A 21,423-nucleotide genomic window follows, 5' to 3' on the forward strand; every position below is an offset into this window, starting at 1 on the left:
AAATGAGGAAAGAGAACTTACTCTTGCTCTGCATTAACAAAATTTTGCGATCTTGTTAACTAACACTATCAACTACGTGATTATCAATCAGGTCTCACATCATCATCAACTTCGTCCACAAGGTATTCATAGGATTCAGGGAGGACAACCTGCGAATTATCAGAGTCAGGCAGCATATACTCCCATTTCACAGGGTCACCGAGGTCAAAGACAACGTTCTAGAGAAAAAAAAGAATAACACAATCACTTATTGCATATATCAACAAAGGAATACTCACTGGGAATTTTCTCAGGGTCTCTCAGGTTCCGTCACTGAAAATCAGGCACAAGTTCAGCAAAAACCATGTTCATCCATCAGGTCCCTGCAAACATTGTGGAAGTGGAGGGGTCCTGAGGAATTTCACAGGTCACATCAGACATAGGGGCTGGCATTTTACATTTTCTCTATTAGGTTGGAAAATGACAGGTCTGGGACAGGATGTTGGGAAATCCAAACGATAAGATACAGAGTGTATTAAAGATGAATTTGAACAATACACGTTTTAAATCAAAGCAGGAAGCTGGCGGCAGAATTACTGGTATCTGATTCAGATGGAACAGTTCCAAAATCCAGAATTCATGGTTTCTCTTTTCTATCCCTTCAGAACAGCATCTTGTCTGCCTGAAACAAGTCAGGCTTCTAAGAGTTAATTTACTACAATTTTGATGGGAAATTGGGATGACATCAAAATGTTAAGCTTGGATGTCCTAGGAGTGAGAACAAGAGGCAGGGAGAGAAACGGATCACTACAGCAGCAAATGTAGATTCTGGGACTGGCCTTGTCTAAAATTTTATTCGGGATGGGCACGTTTGTTCATAGGTTGATCAGAATATAACCAGACTGTGGTGAGGACATCAAGGGAGAGAAACGGCTGGTCCACGGGCATGGAGCAGCTGAACGTCACCAATACACCTACCCAATGCAAACCCATCATCGATCCCGAAATATCTATTGGGTCAAATTGGAGAGCACTGGTGGGCACAACTGCTTTATTCTTGGTCATTTTGGAGCAAGCCTTTTGCCATTGACTATTGTGAGATGCCCACAGATTCTCCCAGTGAACTTTCCCTTTTTTGATGTGAATGAAAAACTTAACTTGCTCTATTCACTGTCTTTCCTCCCCTCCGCACATCTCAGCAACAATGTCTCTCCTTTTCCTCATAATATCCAGATACTTTCAAATCATTGTGTCAAGGGAGATGCAGCCCAACTGCAGAGGGTAAGGTCTGGCAGGAGAAGGTTTGGCCATGAGCAAGATATTATGCCGGAACACCTGACTTGTCGACTGTGCTGGTTAAAATATGCTATTTTTAAGCCAACCTAACCCGTGTAAAGCAGACTACACTAAATTTAACAAGAAGTTAACATAAGCAATTGACTAAAACGAAAAGCAATAATCAGATTAAATTCCAATTCCAACCATGTGCCCAGCATCAAAACTATGTCCTTCCCCCTCCTCCAACCCATGCACAAAGTCCTGATACCTTCAGCAGAAAATAATATAGAGTCAGGCGGACTGAAGGCTGACAATAGATTTAGTTAAGGTTGGTCCAAGTGATTTTCCAATTCCCAAATGAGCAGAGAGCTCCCAAGTGTAGTATTGCTTGAACATACTTCGACCTGAAGAAGGGCTCATGTCCGAAACATCGATTCTCCTGCTCCTCGGATGTTGCCTGACCTGCTGCGCTTTTCCAGCAACACGTTTTCAGCTCGATATAGGAACACACAAGGATATGGTTTGTAAGAAAGTGAAAAGACAACAGAGCAGGAGTAGGTGACACTCTTTTGGATTTTGGAGGCTGGGGGTAAAGGGTGATATGCATCACAAGTCACTGTACATAATCAACATGTGTGTCATGGGACTACCTGATACCACTGGATATAAAGCGGACAATTGATGAAGATGCAGGGGTGCACTGGGAGAGAAGGTAACTTGCACAAGTTAGCATTTACGGGTTGATTTTAGAATTGGAAAAGAATACCTTGCAACCAAACTTGCAGTCCTGCATGTTCACCCAGTAGTTACGATGGTTCCAAATGCTCTCAATTCCCAAGAATCTTTCATTAGTAGTTTCATAGCTGTTTCCTGTGAAAGGGTCAATGAAGAAGTTCTCTGGGACTTCCCTTTTGCCTGAAAGCACCAAAACCCAACAATGCACCCGCAGACCATGCATGACGTCATGCGTTCCTTTGATCTTGAGCTAAAATAAGAGAATATGATTAATACACATTTGCCTTCCTTGAATTCTAATTCCCTAATGACTTATTTTCCTCTTAGGGCATTAGGATTTCCAATAGCAAAGATCAGTATCAAACTGCAAAAGACTTCAGCTCATCAACTAATGGAGCAGCAGTGGTAGCCAAGAACTCAACATTAAGTTCTCCAATTTCAAAACCTGGGCAGCCTACAACCCAGAGGACTCAACACTGAGTTCTCCAATTTCAAATAGCCTCCCTTCCCATCACCAGTCTTCCTTCTCAGCCCGTCCCTCTCCCTTTCACTCCTCCCTGCCACCCACCAGATTCATTCCTCCCATTGACCAATCAGGTTGCACCCTCTACCTGTCTTCACCACCCGGCCCCACCACCCCATTATCTGCAGCACCCTCTACACCCACCCCCAAGTCCTGAAGAAGGGTTACACCCGAAACATTGACTCCTCCACCTCCTGATGCTGCCTGGCTTGCTGTGTTCTTCCAGGCTCCTACCTGTCTAAAGTGGTTTACCTGAACCCATCTCACCAAGTTGCATCTAGACTTGGACCTATCCCTCCACTCCCAACTAATCAAGCGGTTTTAGAATTTCATCTTAGAACTCCACCCAGTCAGCAGACCAAAATGGAATTCCAGCCAGTGGCCAAACTTTAATGAAGGCCGAAAGTTCTTCCAAGTACATTTAATAGGAGAAAGTGAAGACTGCAGATGCTGGAGATCAGAGCTGAAAATGTGTTGCTGGAAAAGCGCAGCAGGTCAGGCAGCATCCAAGGAACGGGAAATTTGACATTTCGGGCATAAGCCCTTCATCATTCCTTTATGCCCGAAACGTCAAATTTCCCGTTCCTTGGATGCTGCTTGACCTGCTGCGCTTTTCCAGCAACACATTTCCAGCAAGTACATTTAATGCTGTCTAAAGAGTTTTGCTGAGTATTTCGAACAGTTTCCTTTTATCCATGCATGCTTTAGAGGCAGTATAGCAAAGCTTCACTGGATTTGTCCCTGAATAAGGAGGGGCTTAAAAAGAGGCTGAGTAAAATGGGGCTGTATTCTCTGGACTTCAGGAAAATGAGTGGTGATCTCATTATGAAAAGGCTCGATGAGCAAGTTACTGAGAAGTAGTTTCGTCTGGCTGGGGAATCTAGACAATAGGGGCACAGTCTCATGAGGAGGGACCAATTATTTTGGATGGAGATGAGATTTTCTTTATACTTTAAAGGTTGCGAACCTTTGGGATTGCCCACCCCACAAAATGGTGGATGCTCCCTTCTTTTAAAAATAGGGCGACACCCCCGTATCCACAGATCCAGTTACTGCAGTTTCACTTACCTGGGGTCTACCGTGGCCTGAACACATAAATGGGAATGTTCCGGAACCAGGGACCAGGAGGCTGCCAGGAAGGTACATTTCCCATTTAAATAAATGGGTTCATTCCTATCCGCTGTTTGGGCTTCTGCAGTAGGTCCTGGAATGTATCCCCTGCGGATACGGGGGGACTGTTGTCTTTAAAATCAATTTTTGGGCATAGAAAATTAATGGCTACGGTGAGAGGGAGAAAACTTGAATTGAAACCAAAAATTCAGCTATGATCCAACTGATTGGTAAAGCAGGTTCAACAGAATATGTACTTTACGCTTACTCCTATTTTTCATGCTGTTATGTTCTAGCAGTGATTTCCCTAGTCTGGGTTATCTTTACCAAGATCCACCCATTCTTTAGTTTGGTCCAAGGCCCAAGAGGATCTTTTCACATCTGGCAGACATTTTCTTATGCATCCAAACAGTTCATCTACTGGTCCACTGCCCTTGATGTAGTCTCTTCTGATGGGGGAAGACAGGCCGCCAACTCGTGGAATGTTTTTGGAAACATCTTTGGGACGCACACACCAAACAACCCCACTGCCCTGTGGCCTATTACTTCAACTTCCCCTCCTACTCCACCAAGGACATGCAAGTCCTGAGCCTCCTCCACTGCCAAATCCAAGCCACCCGATGACTGGAGGAAGAATGCTTCATCTTCTGCCTTGGGACCCTCCAACCACACAGCATCAACATCGACTTCACCAGTTTCCAAATATCCCCTCCCCCCACCTCAAAACAACCCTACAACTCGAACCGCCCTCTTGATCTGTCCTACCTATCCATCTTCCTTCCCACTTATCTGCTCCACTCTCCCCACCGACCTATCACGTCACCCCAACTGCCTTCCCAGCTACCTTTCCACTCCTACACACACACATTCCTAATGAAGGGCTCGGATGCTGCCTGACTTGCTGTGCTTTTCCAGCGCCATATTTGTCAACTCAATGCGCACATAAACAGAAGAATTAACTAATGGGACTCACATCTGCCAAATAGTCTAGTTCTTTCTGCTTCCTTTCCTCTTCTGCCTTCTCCTCTGCCAGCCTGCGTGCTTCCTGTTTCATTTCAAATTTGCTCCTTAACTCTCGGACTGGTTTCACCGAGTATTTCTTCACAGGTGGTTTTTCATGTTCTTTATTGATCTTTTGAAAAGAAAAATGTGTGTATAATAAAAGTACTGATGACAACAGCATTTGACAATTTTGTTCATAATTACTCTTTCTCCACATTCACAGCAGCTGATGGTTTATGGATTGCACAGTGCTATAGCGTCTCATCCTGTTATGAGCCCATGGTGCAGGCAAGCTATATAACCACATGAAGCATCATAGTGCACTTATGCCCCTGTCTGCACATGAATAAATTTCCAGCAAATGTTTTCAGCTAGGGAATAGAATATCAGTGTGTTTTGGTCCCTCTTGAGTCATGAAACACTGAAGCAAACTAATGCAACGATGTGTTGCTCACAGTAGCACAGAATGAAAGAGTGAGCTGAGCATTCCCTGAGCTATAAAACTCAGTACTGTTAAATGCATTTATCCACACAACTGATAGGATTTCTGTTCTGACCCATCTACAGAGCTTTAGCATCACTGAAAGACCAACATATATTTGGACAAAGTTAAAAAACATACAACACCAGGTTATAGTCCACCAGTTTATTGGAATTGCTAGCTTTTAGAGCGCTGCTCCTTCATGAGGTGGTTGTGGATATAAGATCATAAGACACAGAATTTATAGCAAAAGATTACAATGTGATGAAACTGATATTATATATTGAACAAACCTAGATTGCTGTTAAGTCTTTCATCTTTTAGAATGGGTTGCAAGATTTGGTTCATTAATATGTAAATCCCAGAACTTCTTTTAAGTCACCTTCTCGAGATAACATAAGGTTTTATAACAAAAGGTGACGTCTCAGCTCAGTCACAGCATTAAAGGTGTGAGGTCAGAGTTTATCTGCATCCAAATCTTGAGTCAGACTGGTTCTATTTCCAAAGTAGAATGCACGAAATATTACAAGGATTGGCTGCTGGCAGATTGTGCATTTTTTGAGCAAAATAGAATGGTATCTGCAAATACAATTCTGCAAATACAAATTTACCCCATAGACTTTAAATGGGTGTGCATGTATGAGAGAGGGAGAGAGAAAGTGTGTGCATGTGAGTGTGAGTGCACATGAGAGAGTGTGTGCTTGCATGTATGAAAGTGTGTGTGTGGGTGTGATGGAGTATAAGCCTGTGACAGGATGTATGCTTGGGGCATGTGTGTGTGTGTATATGAGAGAGACTGTGTGTATGAGAAAGTCTGCGTGAGTGTGTGAATATTTAAGTGTGTGCATGTGTGTGTGTGAGAGAGAGAGTGTACAGTGCTCCCGACTGGGAGGGAACACACCTATCTGGTGATTGTTACTCGGTATACATTCATTTGTTGTTGTAGTGTCTGCTTGGTCTCGCCAATGTACCATGTCTTAGGGCATCCTTGCCTGCAGTGTATGAGATAGACAACATTGGCTGAGTCACATGAGTACACAGTGGGTGGTGTCCCCACGGGTAATGATGGTATCCGTGCCAACACACTGACACATCTTGCAGTGGTTGACATGACAGAGTTGTATGATGTTGTGGTTGATGTTGTCCTGAAGGCTGGGCAGTTTGCTGCGAACAATCATCTGTTTAAGTTTTGGCGATTGTTTAAATGCGAGAAGTGGAGAAGTAGGGAAGGTCTTGGTGAGATGATCATCCTCATCGATAATGTGCTGCAGGCATGAAGAACATGGCGTAGTTTTTCAGCTCCCGGGAAATACTGGACAATGAATGGTCATCTTGGGGGATGCTTGTGCAGAGTGCTGAAATGTCCATTGTGACGAGAAATGTTCCCGGTTTGACCAGTCCATGGGTGCTGTTTCTGGAAGAAATCTGTACTGTCGTGACAGAGCCTAGAGTCCCCTGTACAATGGGTTTCAAGATGCCTTCGCCATAGTCAGAGAAGTTCTCACACAGGGTCCCATTGCCTGATACAATGGGACGTCCTGGTGTGTTGGCTTTGTGTATCTTTGGAAGGCAGTAGAAGTCGCCTTTGCGAGAAGTACGTGGGATGAGAGTGCGTAGGGAAACTTAAAGGAATGGATCAAAAGACTTGATTAATGTGTTTAGTTCACGGCTTCTTTGGTCAGATTGGCCAGTAGTTGCCTGTAGTGTTCCTGGTTGTTCAGTTGTCGGTACACTTCCTTGCAGTAGTCCATTCTATTCTGAATGACGATGGCTCCTCCTTTTTCTGCTGGTTTGATGACAATGTTGCAATTGGTTTTGGATGGCATTGTATTGTGATTAGGTGATGTTTTGCTCTACTCTGTGCGTGCGGCTGATGAATCTGGCATTCACATATTCCCTGCTAATTTGAACATACATGCCCAGGGCAGTGGCCGTCCAGAGGGGTCCAAATCGACTCAAATGCATACCACTCACACATTCTCTCTCCCTCTCTCATGCATGCACACACACATCAGTCTATGGGGTGAATTTGTATTTGCAGAATTGTATTTGCAGATACATTCTATCTGCTCAAAAAATGCACAATCGACAGGCAGTCAATACAAGTAATATTTTGCAAATTCTACTTTGGAAATAGAAGCAGTCTGACTCAAAATTGGGATACAGACAGACTCTAACCTCACATCTTTAATGCATTGTCTGAGCTGAGATGTCACTTTTTGTTATAAAACCCTAAATTATCTCGAGAACGTGACTTAAAAGAAGTTCTGCGATTTACATATTAATGAACCGAAACCTGCAACCCAGTCGAAAAGAGGAAAGACTTAACAATCCAGGTTTGTTCAATATATCATTTCAGTTTCATGACAGTGTCATATTTTGCTATGAATTCTGTGTCATACGATCTTATACTCCACATCCACCTGAAGGGGCAGTGCTCTGAAAGCTAGTGCTTCCAAGTAAAGCTGATGGATGATAACCTGATGTTGTTTGATTTTCAACTTTGTCCACCCCAGACCAACACCAGCTCTTCTGGATCATAACATATTTGCTCATTCCCAATTGCCTGTGAAAATTGGCCATTATGAACCTGTGTAGTCCACCTGGTGAAGATAATCCTCTATTGCTATTAGTGATGTGGAGGTGCCGCCGTTGGACTGGGGTGGACAAGGTCAAAAGTTACATGGCACCAGGTTATAGTCCAACAGGTTTATTTGAAATCACAAGCTTTCAGGGAATCTTTAGAAAACTATAAAGGCAGTAGGAGTATACTTAAGAGGAAAATCAGGAGAGTAAAAAGGGGACATGAGATAGCTTTGGCAAATAGGGTGAAGGACAATCCAAAGGGTTTTCATAAATACATTAAGGACAAAAGGGTAACTAGGGAGAGAATAAGGTCCCTCAAAGATAAGCAAGGCAGCCTATGTGTGGAGCAGCAGGAGATAGGGAAGATTCTAAACAAGTATTTTGCATCAGTGTTTACTGTGGAGAAGGATGTGGAAAATGTAGAATGTGGGGAAATAGATGGTGACACCTTGAAAAATATCCATATTACTGGATGCTGGATGTCTTGAAATGCATTAAAGTGGATAAATCCCCAGGACCTGATCAGGTGTACCCTAGAATTCTGGCAAAGCTAGGAAAGTGATTGCTGGGTCCCTTGTTGAGATATTTGTATCGTTGATTGTCACAGATGAGATGCCGTAAGACTGGAAGTTGGCTAATGCGGTGCCACTATTTAAGAAAGATGATAAGGAAAAACAGGAAACTATAGACCAGTGAACCTGACATCAGTGATGGGCAAGTTGTTGGAGGGAATCCAGAGGGACAGGATTCACATATATTTAGAAAGGCAAGGACTGATTAGGGATGGTCAGTATGGCTTTGCCCATGGGAAATCATGTCTCACAAACTTGATTGAGTTTTTTGAAGAAGTAGCAAAGAGGATTGATGAGGGTAGAGTGGTGGGTGTGATCTAAATGGATTTCAGAAAGGCGTTTGACAAGGTTCCTCATGGGAGACGGGCTATCAAGGTTAGATCTCACGGAATGCAGGAAGAACTAGCCATTTGGATATAGAACTGGCTTGAAGGTAGAAATCAGTGGGTGGTGGTGGAGGGTTATTTTTCAGATTGGAGGCTGGTGACCAGTGGAGTGCCACAAGGATCGGTGCTGGATCCACTATATTTCATCATTTATGCAAATAATTTGGATGTGAACATAGGAGGTGTAATTAGTAAGTTTGCAGATGACACTAAAATTGGAAGTGTAGTGGACAGCAAAGAAGGTTACCTCAGAGTATAACGGGATCTTGGTCAGATGGGCCAATGGGTCGTGGAGTGGCAGATGGAGTTTAATATAGATAATGCGAGCTGCTGCACTTTGGAAAAACAATTCAGAGCAGGACCTATACACTTAATGGTAAGGTCCTGGGGAGTGTTGCTGAACAAAAAGACCTTGGAGTGCAGGTTCATAGTTCCTTGAAAGTAGAACCACAGGTAGATATGATAGTGAAGAAGCCGTTTGGTATGATTTCCATTATAGGTCAGAGCGTTGATTATAGGAGTTGGGATATCATGTTGTGGCTGTACAGGACATTGGTTAGGCCACTATTGGAATATTGTGTGCAATTCTGGTCTCCTTCCTATCGGAAGGATGTTATGAAACTTGAAAAGGTCCAGTAAAGATTTACAAGGATGTTGGAAGGGTTGGAGGGTTTGAGCTATAGGGAGAGATTTAATAGGCTAAGGCTGTTTTCACTGGAATGTCGGAGGCTGAGATGTGACTTTATAGAGGTTTATAAAATCATGAGGGATATGGATAGGATAAATAGACAAAGTATTTTCCCTGAGGTGGGAGAGTCCAGAACTAGAGGGCATAGGTTTAGGGTGAGAAGGGAAAAATACAAAAGGGACCTAAGGGGCAACGTTTTCACGCAGAGGGTGGTGCGTGTATGGAATGAGCTGCCAGAGGAAGTGGTGGAGGCTGGTACAATTACTGTATTTAAAAGGCATTTGGATGGGTATATGAATAGGAAGGGTTTGGAGGGATATGGACAAATGGGACTAGATTAGATTAGGATATCTGGTCAGCATGGACGAGTTGGACTGAAGGGTCTGTTTCCGTGCTGTACATATCTATCTGATGGAGCAATGTCATAGAGTCATAAAGTGAAGAGAAGCACACAGGCACATAATTTACAGGCAGAGACATTAAAAGATCATACAAATGGTGTGAGTGGAGTGTCAACAGGCTTAGTAACAAGTTTCTGCAGGTGGTCAAGTGTCAGATGATGTGAGTAAAGTGTCAAAGTTGAATAGCATGTGAAAGGATGACCTCTGATCGATTAATTAAGGCAGAGAGATAATTACAAAAAATTAAAAATCAGATAGTGCTGGAGACAAACCAAATGGCTGGAATAACATGATAGGTATAAGAAAGTTGCATGCCAAGGATCTAATCAAGGTAAGTAATCCAAACCTATACAAACTAATTAGAGAGATCATTTCATGTTATCAAAGTGATGGTGTCAAAGCAAGATGGTAGGGAGGAATTTGCAGACACAGAATGGTGGTGTTACATGTAGCACAACATGAACCCAAGATCACGGCTGACGTTGTCTTCATAGGTACAGAGCCTGGTTATCAGTTTCTGTTCAGCAATTCTGTGTTGTTGTATATCTTGAAGGCTGCCTTGGAGGATGCTTACTTCAGCCCTTAACCGCTGAAGTGTTGCCCGACTTGGATGGAACATTCCTGTTTGGTGATTGTTGCAGCTGTCCATTCATCCATTGCCAAAGCGTCTGCATGCTCTCACCAATATACCAAGCCTCGGGGCATCCTTGCCTGCAGCATGTGAGGTAGACAGCATTGGGCGAGTATTCTAAGTATCTGTCATGTACATGGTGGGTGGTGTTCCCACATGTGATGGCAGTATCCTTGTCAATGATCCGGCATATCTTGCAGAGGTTGCCATGGTGGTGTTGTGGTTGATGTTGACCTGAAGGGTGGGTACTTTGGTACAAATAATGATCTGTTTAAGGTTTGGTGGTTGTTTGAAGGTGAGAAGTGGAGGCAAGATATTCGTTGTCATCAATGATATTTTGAAGGTTGCAAAGGACAATTTTTTTGGTCCGGTCAAGTGCTGGACAATGAAGATTATTCTATCAGTCATATCCTGTGCTTGTCTTCTGAGGAGGTCGTTGCAGTTTTTTGCTGTGGCACTTCAGAACTGATGATCAAGGCATTGAGCATCATATCCTGTTCTTATGAGGGTGTCTTTCACCATCCTTAGTTGTCTATCGTGTCCCTCCATGTCTGAGCAGATCCTGTGTTTACACAGGGCTTGTCCATATGGGATGGCTTCTTTAACATGTTTAGGGTGGAAACTAGAAAAAAGCAGCACTGTGAGGATAGCCGAGAGCTTGTGATAAAGTGAGGTACTGAGTTGTCCATCCTTAATGGAGATGCGTGTGTCCAAGAATGAGACAGATACTAAAGAGTGGTCCATGGTAAGTCTGAAGGTAGGGTGAAACTTATTGATATAATTGTGTAATTGTTTCAGTGATTCATTGCCATAAGTCCAATGGAAGAAAATGTCATTATGTATCTGATGTATAGCATTAGTTGGAGGTCCTGCGCAGCAAAGAAGTCTTGCTTGAACTTGTACATGAAAATGTTGGTGTACTGGGGTGCAAATTTAGTCCCCATGACTGTTCCATATGTCTGCATGAAGAACTGATTGTTGAAAGTGAAGACGTTATGGTCGAGGATGAAGTAGGTTGGCGTTTGGAAATTGGCAGCTGTTGGCGCTGAGTACTGAGGCTGTTGCAGTGACGCCTTCGTCATAAGGGATGCGAGTGTAGAGTGCTAAAACACCCATCATGATAAGGAATATTCCTGGTTCGACTGGTCTGTGGGTGCTGAGTTTCTGTCAGAGGTCTGTAGTGTCATGGCAGAACCTGGAGGTTCCCTGTACAATGGGTTTCAAAATGCCCTCGACACAGCCAGAGAGGTTCTCACACAGGGTCCCATTGCCTGATACAATGAGGCGTCCAGGTGTGTTGACTTTGTGTATCTTTGGAAGGCAGTAGAAATCTCCTATGCGAGAAGCACGTGTTATGATCTCTCTCTACCTTAATTAGTTTATACAGTTTTGGATTACTTGTTGTTTTGTTTAGACCTTCAGCATGTGACTCTTATACCTATCATGTTATTCCAGTCATTTGCTTTGTCTGCAGCACCATCTTATTTTTATTTTTTGTCATTATCCCTCCGCCTCAATTAATCAGATCATAGGTCATCCCTTCACTTGCTATTCAGTTGTTGACACTTTACTCACATCGCCTGACACTTTTGATCACCTGTACAGACTTGTTATTAAGCCTGGTGACTCTCTACTCACACCACCTTTTGATCTCTCCGCCTGTGTGCTTCTCTTCACTTCACCTAATGAAGGAGCAGCGTTCCAAAAGCTTGTGATTTCAAATAACCCTGTCGGAATATAACCTGGTGTTATGTGACTTTTGACACTGCTATTAGTGAGTAAGTTTCAAGAATTTGAGTTAACTATAGTTAAAGTATTGTGACACAGTCCAAGTCAGTACATTGAGTAGCTTGGCAAGGAACTTGCATGAAATACTGTTTCCATTCATCTTCTGCTTTGACCTTTTAAGTATTTGCAATTGCAGGTTTCCTGAAAGCCTTGGTGTGTTGTTTCAGGGCATCCTTTGGATAACCAACAATACAGCCACAGTATGCTGGCAGTGGAGGAAGTGAATGTTCAGACTTGTGAAAACAACTCGTTTGTTGGGTCATTTCAATGATCAGTTTAGAGTTCAAGGACATTCATCCTTGGATTTTTGAGTAAACAACCTCCAAGGTGGGCTTCAGGGTGCACAACAATACAATGTTTCTTAAAAGGCTGATAGCCACGTTTGGCACTCATGGGAAAATTCACATGGTTCATATCACACTACAAGTGACCTCACCACACTATACACTCTCTCACACATACACAGACACACTCACACAAACTCTCTCTCTCACACATACACACCCTCTCTCTCTCTCGCACATGCACAAACCCTCTCTCTCTCTCTCTCACACACACACACACTCTCTCTCACACACACACACACACAAATCCTCTCTCTCACACACACATACTCTCTCTCTCAGATGTACAGACTCCCTCACACTCGCAAACACTCTCTTCTCAAATTCAAACACAAACACACACACACTCTCTCTCCCTCCCTTCCCTGTGCCCCCACCGCACACACATACAAATCTGTGGGGTGAATTTGCATATTTGTATTTGCAGACACATTCTATTTTGTTCAGACAATTTGTAGACAGCCAGTTAATGTAGCATGTTATAAACTCCTACTTGGGAAATAGAAAATACAGACAGACTCTGAACAAGACCGCTAGCCTAAAATATATTATCTGACTGCAGGTGTCACCTCCTTTATACTGATAGCACCTTAAGCTGTCTCAGGGCAGTGACTCGAAAGAAATTCTGGGATTTGCATATTAATCAACCTGCACCTTTATTCTAACTGATTAAAGATTTAAGAGCCATCTTATGCGTGTTCAATTTGTTCACATAAATTGTATAACTTGATCTTTTCCTTATAAATTCTGTGTCTAAGGTCTTCCTGTCTCACTAACACCTGACGAAGGAGCAGCACTCCGAAAGCTCGTGTTTTCAAATAAACCAGTTGGGCTATAACGTGGTGTCATGTGATTTTTGATCTTGCCCAACCCAGTCCGACACTGGCACCTCCTCATCAGTTTAGGGGGAACTGCATTACTGTGGAAACAGAGTTATATGTAGGCCGGGTAAGTAAAGACTGGGTTTTTCACATAACCTGACAGCTTCATGGTCATTTTTACTGATACCAGCATTTTGTTTCTAGTTTGGCTCACATTTAGAGGTAGGGTTACTTGTAATGTGACCAATGAAGATAGTAGATTGCTGACAGTCACGGACACTAACACTCACCAGGATGTTCCGTAAATGTTAGCTTTTAAAACTATGAGACTAGATAGGCTGGGATTGTTTTTCTTTGGAGCAGTTACCTACATCTGCCACCTTCCGCAGGCAGATCTGAGGCACATTGCTTAGGAGGCAGCTTTACACCTGTGCTGAATACTGGGCACAAAACCTCTCAGCCAGTGGCTCTTTTCAAAGCTGAAAAGGGTACCTCTACATCTCTCTATTAGCACAAATGCTGTCATACGTTCAGTGATACCCTTTACAGGAAAGCAATGCAGTTTGTCCAGTTCAAATGAACCCAGAGAGACACGCTGCTTGAGCTGTCAAATTTGCAGTCATCGCTGTGTTCCTTCAGGTTTGTGGGACAATCAACAGCACATACAGCGCTCAAAGCTGTATGGCATCATCCAGCCAGGTTCCTGAATAGGAAAAGAGTTCGCTTAATGTCCAGCTCATTTGTAAACAAAGATAACAAATCATACAGACGTGTGTCACCTATCCAGGGAGTGTCACAATGCCTACCTTCTAGAATATTCCCAACCTCCAATAGGTTTCCAAATCTTTACTTTGTTGAGTAGTAACTTCAAGTGATGATCTTCAGGGTCTTTTTACAGTTTTCAGAGAATTCTTTAGATGCATCAATAGCACTAATTGCTGCTCTGCTGGTCTTTGCCCAACAGCAATGCCAGGATGAATCTCCTGAAATCCTTAGATAGCTCCAAGATGCATTTCTTTGACTGTCTCCCTTCCAATCCTTCTGATCACATAAGACTTTTTTCTGTTGATCGTCATTGAGTTTTTGGGAAGCCTGTAACCCAATCTTGAAGGAAGATGACTTCCTTTGCTCTCTTCCTCTGGCAGTATGAAACAAATTAACCTTATACATAGTTAGAAAATAGGTAGCAATATCATATCCTTGACTTCAACTCCCTTTCATCTGAGAAGTAAAATGACCAGTTCACAACACAACAGCTTACAACGTGATGCCTACAACACCTTTCTGGGACATTGGAGGACTCAGGATCTATTCATTGTAAACTCAGAGGCAGCTGCCATCATCACCAAGTGTAAATGTTTCACACTTTCTCCTCACTAAAACAATTTGAGTCATCCTTTGAATTCTAACAATCAAATTATCCACACATATTGTCAGACACACTGTGAAACAAGTCAAAAGCTCCCCTCATTTACCTGAAATTTAAAACTCTAATCCCAAAATATAATAACATTATAAACCTCTTATATGTAACATATTTACATACAAATCAGTTGCAATGCTTAGGTAGACTCAGCAGGAACTACAATGCATTTTCAATGCTGATTTTTGAGAAGCTATCTAGTGATGTATGAGGACAACAATGTAAACTTTAACACAGTGCCAAATTGTGGCATACATCCAACCTGCAATTTCTCAGCCAATCCTTTTTCTTAACATCTCAGCTAATCTTAGGTGATGTTGTGAGATCATCTCAAGTAAATGATTTGAACATAATTCTAAGGCACATTGTTTGCAGATATTGTGAATATACCAACTCACCAGGTGTTTATGAGCTGCAGAATCCTCGAGGGCCCAGGATATCTGCTGCTCCCAACTGTTCTAATGGAAGTTCATTTGACTTGAAATGTTAACTTTGTTTTTCTTTCAATAGATGTTGCCAGACATGCTGTGTTTCTCCAGCTCTCTATGTTTTTGTTACAATGCTATAATGTCAAGTAAAAGGGTTATCTGTGAATCAACAACAAAGATGACAATGCAACAACACGGAAAAGTATCAGTGGGTGGCAACCAGCAAGAAGTCTGCCTTTGTATAGAAACATAAAGGTGGGGATGCATGGAAGGCAAGCTCAGACCATGGTATTGTATTCTGACAGTTTGTAAGTATTTATCTGCAGCTAGAGTCTAATTACCTGTTGTAATTTCTTGTTCAGTACAGAGTCCAGGTCAGTGGTTTCCATCAACCTGGGTCTGAAAGGCAAATAAATTGGGGGAAGTTTCTGCATTTTATAAAATAGTTAAGTTTTGTGATGACTTTGGTAATAGTGGGGCTTTATTTCCAGTGCACTATCCTAATTAGCCTCAACAGCAAGGGCAGCCATAGAACAAAGCTCCCTCTACAACGTTATATCAAACCATCAGATACTGTGCAGCAGAGTTAGAAAAAAAAACTATCGGTTAGTAATAGAATCACTAGAATAGGAGATTAAATAGAATAGTAGAAAGAGGCTATTCAGCCCATCAAGTCTGCAGTGTCTCTCTCTGAAGAGCATCTCACCCAGGCCTCCCCATAACCCCGCACTTGCCATGGCTAATCCATCTAGCCTGCATATCCCTGGACACTATGGAGTAATGCAGCATGGCCAAACTACCTAACCTGGAGATAGTGAGGACTGCAGATGCTGGAATGTCAGTCAATAAAATATGGATTTAGAAAAAGCACAGCAGGTCAAGCAGCATCACAGGAGTATGGAGTGACGTTTCATGTCGGAATTCTCCCAATGAAAGGTTCTGACCTGAAATGTCGACTCCTTGCTCCTCTGATGCTGCTTAACCTGCTGTGCTTTTTCCAGCTCCACATTTTATCGAACTTACCTAACCTGCACATCTTCTGACTGTGGGAGGATACCAAACACCTGGCAGGTATCCACATAGACATAGGGAGAAGGTGCAAACTCCACACAGACAGTCACCCAAGGCTTGGAAACTGGGTCCCTGGTGCTGTGAGGCAGCAGGGCTAACCACTGAGCCACCATGCCATAATACAGTAAAGGTACCTGCACTCTTCCTATCAAATACTCCAAAACTATGTACAGCACGGATCAGCGCAACATGAACCTCCCATTACACTTTTGCATAAAACCGTCTTTGTTTGGTTATGATAACATGTTAGATACAGAGTATGGTTCCCATTACACTATCATATTTAAGTTGAAATGCCCATCAGCCATGATTGAATTGCAGAGTGAACTCGATGCGCCAAATGCCTTACTTCCACTCTTATATTATATTCCTTGAACATGGTAGAACAGCTTCAACCTGGCTGGGATGCTTCTCGCCGACCTGCTATAAAATATTTCCATTCTGATACCTGCAGTACAGCCAGAGGCTAGGATATTTAACTGTGCAAAATTATTTTCTCACTTGATCACTTTCTTTCAGCAGTGGACAGATCTCCCTTGTTTCATCCACCAGACACATTTCTTTGACAGCATATCCACTGACACAATATGCATCGTATCCCGTGCCAATCAGTAATGAGCAGAGCAGATTGCTGAAATCAAAGCAGTTTCCCTTCTGACGTTTCAGGAAGGTGGTTGGGGAAAATAAGTATTCTGGCTGTCGGGGAGGCAAAAATATACATGTTCAAAATACATCTAAAACCAAAAGTAAAATCACATAAACTGTCAGTTAAGCCACATGCAATACCTGGTTGAACTGATGTGTACGCATCCAACAGCAAACTTTTTATTAACTGGCACCTAGGAGTGTACCGGTCGGTCAAGAGGTCCACATAATCAATGTAAAAACACACACTAATAACAGAAAGGTACTGCGGGGGTATACATACACTGTTATAGAATAGACCACTATTTACAGAATACATCACTTAAATAGTATTGCAACTTTATCTTAAATAAAACTTAAATAAGGTAGAGACCTTCTCACTCACACCCTAAACTGATTACTTGGACATTGCCGAGGTCATGATATTGCAGTAAATTTGCTGGTTTATTGGAGTGCTGGTTCATAAGTTGCCAGTTAAACGATGGTTGCTGTACCAGACTCAGAACAGTCTTCGCATACTATTCTCTTTTTGAGTGTTGCTATTTTTATGGGCTTTTACTGAAATGACTTAACATAACCATTGGCTGTGCTTGTAGCATCTCCGAGTTAAAAAGAACTTAACATTGCTCCTTTCATGACTTTGGAATGTCCCAATGGACTCTGCAATCAATAGAGTATTTTAGCTGTTGCAAGCTATCATAATCAACATGGAAATTAAAGGTTGGACCATCTGTTTTATGTGCTGGTTATAAAATATGTGGCAGCTGAGACACCAGATGAACTCCTCTGCTCAGTGTTGTGGGATCGTTTCAACTCATATGAGAGTGTATCAGTTTGATATAAAAGATAAATTAAGTTAAAAAGACTAATTAGTGTTGAATCACTGAACTCTGTAGTGATGGACCTGAGGAAGAGGGCTAATGACTCCCACAATCAACTGCCCACAAACTCAGCAGCAATTCAGTTAACTGTCTGGTCTGAGAACTGGCCCCAGAGATTGGAAAGCACTGATTTGACCTACTTGTCCTCTCAAATGCACGTTGAGGTAATTTCACAAATATCTGGCAGTGAATAGCTGCAATAATCATAATGAAATTTGGAATAGTTCCACAATAAAATACTTCTTTTGAATTCATGTTTTTAAAAATGACTATACCACTTTCCCTGAGTGATTCAAATTTGCTATCCAATGTGAAGCCGAGCCAGAAAGATATCAGGTCCAATACTGGGTCAGTCTTTACTTAAGTGATCTGAAAGTAAGGGTGCTGCAATCAGTTTCGGCATTCCTCCTCATGGGAGGAAAGAAATCACCCCTCTGACTGCTATCTGGTGATGTCTGCTAGTAAAAATGAAAACCAAAGAAAGTTAGCTGAAGATGGTTCTTGGCTGCATAGCCTTAATCAATCAAATACTTTGCCATAGCTCACAACTAAAGCTTATTTTTGAATAGATGTTACTTGGTGCAAGTATTGGAGAGTAAATCCCTACGTTGTGCAACGTCTAAGAATAGGAAGAGTTGGAAACGTTTTGCTTGACGTTCAGGCTATATTTGATCTTCTTATTTAGTAATTGTAGGTAGGATAAGCTACGTGAACTGGTTTCAATTGACAGCACACTTGTTTTAGCCAGAAGATTCTGAGATCAATTGCTAGTCTAAGATGTGAGCATGTGATTGAGGTGGACACTAGAACACAGTACTGAGAAGGCCCTGTGGAATAGATGCTAAAAACCCCATGCCCCTATTTGATGAAGAGCAGGCAGTCCTTCTAACTCTGACCAACATGAAGGAACTAAATCATTATCCTTTTGCTGCCTGCAAATTGAGTAGGCATTTTCACCTATAAAGAAATAGCCGCAGTCTTTCACTTATTATATATGAATCTCTTTGAGATGACTCTGAGAAGCCAGAGCTCCCTCAACCTTTCTTCATAAGACATGTCCTTCAGTCAAGGCAACATCCTGGTAAATCTCCTCTGCACCCTCTCTCAAGCTTCAACATCCTTTCTCATATGGGACAATCGGGACAGAACATAATATTCTACGTGAGGTCTAACCAGGGCTTTTCAAAGCTGCAGCATAACCTCGCGGATCTTAAACTCAATCTCGTGTTAATAAAAGCCAACAGACCATATGTCTTCTTAACAACGCTATCAATGTGGGTGGCAACTTTGAGAAATCTATGGATGTGGACCCCAAGATCCCTTTGTTCCTCCACACTGCCAAGAATCCTGCCTTTAACTCTGTAATCTGCATTCAAGTTCAATTTTCCAAAATGAATCACTTCACACTTTTACAGGTTGAACTCCATCTGCCACTTTTTCGCCCAGCTCTGCATTCTATCAATGTCTTGCTGCAACCTACAATAGCTCTCCACAACTCCACCAAACTTTGTGTCATCAGTAAGCTTACTAACCCTCCTTCCGCGTCCTCATCCAAGTCATTTATATTAAAAATCAGAAAGAACAGAGATCACAAAACAGATCCCTGCGGATCACCACTGGTTACCGAGCTCCAGGCTGAACACTTCCCATCTAATACCACCCTCTATTTTCTATGTGCCAGGCAATCCTGTATCCAGACAACCAAACATATCCCTGTATCCCATACCCACTTACCTTTTGAATGAGACTACCATGGGGAACCTTACCAAACACATTGCTAAAATCCATACAACCCACAGCCACTGCTCAACCTTCAATGTTTTGGATGTAGATTTGCTCGCTAAGTTGAAAGGTTCATTTCCAGACGTTTCATTATCTTACTAGGTAATATCTTCAGTGGACCTCATGCTTCGCTTCATCAATGTGTTTTGTCACATCCTCAAAGAATTTAATAAGGTTTGTGAGTCATGATCTGTCCCTCTTTAAGCAATGCTGACTATTTCTATTCAAGCTATGTTTTTCCAAATAATCATAAATTCTGTCTCTCACAAACCTCTCCAATAATTTGCCCATCACCAACATAAGACTGACTGGTCTGTAATCCCCAGGGTTCTCCCTACTGCCTTTCGTGAATATTTGTCACCCTCCAATCATCTTGTACTACTCTAATGGACAGTGAGGATGCAAAGATCATCGCCAAATGTGCAGCAATCTCTTGGGTGCATCCCGTTTGGTCCATGTTTTTCAAAATTTCCAGCACATCCTCCTTCTTAACATCAACCTGTTTGAGATATCTATCTGTTTCATATTGTCCTCATAAACGACAAGGTCCCTCTCATGAGTGAATACTGAAGCAAAGTATTCATTAAGGACCTCCCCTACTTCCTCCGACTCCAGGTATAGGTTTCCTCCACTATCCCTGATCAGCCCTACCCTTACTCTTGCTATTCTCTTCTTCCTCACATAAATGTAGCTCTTCTAAGTCCATTTCTCAGTTCCTTACTGGCTACCTTGTAACCCTCTACAGCCCTGTCTGATCCTTGCTCCCTCAACATTAAGTAAGCTCTTTCTTCCTCTTGACTGTTGTTCTACATCTCTTGACATCTAAGGTTCTTTCAACCCACCATCCCTTCCTTGTCTCAATGGGACAAGCCTATCCAGCACTCACAGCAAATGCACCCGAAACAACCTCCATATTTCTGTCATACATTTCCCTAAGAATACATGCTCCCAATTTATGCTCCACAGTTTCTTCCTGAAATTGTAATTTCCCCTTTCCCAATCAAATACTTTCCCATACCTATTAGGTATGCTCCTATTAGCCTCCCCTCATTGGTCTATTACATATTGAGTCAGGAATTCTTTCTGGACACACCAGATAAAATCTTACCAACCTTATCAAGTTGGGTGACACCTTTGAGGGATCTATGGACATGGACTCCAAGGTCCCTCTGTTTCTCCACACTGTCAAGAATCCTGCCATTAACCCTGTAATCTGTAAATGGATTAAAAATAGACTTTGCAGACAGGCCATCATTTGAGGACTGTGGTGCTTCTGATTCCAAGTAGAAATAGCCCGGCTGGCAGTAATAAACTCTGAGTGAGCCATGTAGATTACCCTCCTCATGTGAGCAGGTAATGCAGCCTCCTACCTCTCTCCCCTAAACCTGCTTCTGTAAATATGGCCTTGAGGTAGGGTGGAACCAAGAAGATAGCACAATGAGAAAAGTTTTAAGCAGCATTATAATGCAGGAACCTGAGGGTAGAGGCTTAGGAAGGAACTAAAGAAGTTAGGGCTTCAATATGTGAAGACAGAAAAATTGAGGATGCTTGAGTCATCACAATGGAGGGAAAACAGAGATCTTAGTGAGTTTAGAGCTGAAAGAGTTAGGGAGAAAGCATGAAAGGATTTCAACACAAGGATGAAATCAAAACTCAAGGTATTCTCAGAATGGGAACCAATGTAGGTCGACCAGTATAGAAGTGATGGGTGAACAGGATTTATTGAGTGTTGAGATTCAGGCACTGAGGCAGATGAATTTATGTCTGTAGAGATTGCAAAGTAAGCTTCCAGCCAGAACAACCTGGATGCAGTTGAGTCTAAAGGTAACAAAAATCTTTCAGAAGCAAGTTCAGGAAAGGATGCAGCT

At 42.3% G+C, this 21,423-nt stretch overlaps 1 protein-coding gene across 1 annotated transcript in view; it reads right to left on the reverse strand.

The window, feature by feature from the left end:
• Positions 1–21,423, reverse strand: part of ccdc135 (coiled-coil domain containing 135) — a 70,983-nt gene that overhangs the window by 34,578 nt on the left and 14,982 nt on the right. Inside the window, exons 5-8 of the mRNA XM_060828941.1 lie at positions 16,749–16,943; positions 4,599–4,757; positions 2,024–2,242; positions 99–218 (exon numbers count right to left, since the gene is read on the reverse strand). Of these exons, the coding sequence (XP_060684924.1) occupies positions 99–218; positions 2,024–2,242; positions 4,599–4,757; positions 16,749–16,943 (693 nt within the window). The remainder of the gene's footprint in view (positions 1–98; positions 219–2,023; positions 2,243–4,598; positions 4,758–16,748; positions 16,944–21,423) is intronic.

The sequence above is a fragment of the Hemiscyllium ocellatum genome, chromosome 8 (genome assembly GCF_020745735.1).
Source record: "Hemiscyllium ocellatum isolate sHemOce1 chromosome 8, sHemOce1.pat.X.cur, whole genome shotgun sequence".
In the NCBI taxonomy this organism is placed as follows: Eukaryota; Metazoa; Chordata; class Chondrichthyes; order Orectolobiformes; family Hemiscylliidae; genus Hemiscyllium; species Hemiscyllium ocellatum.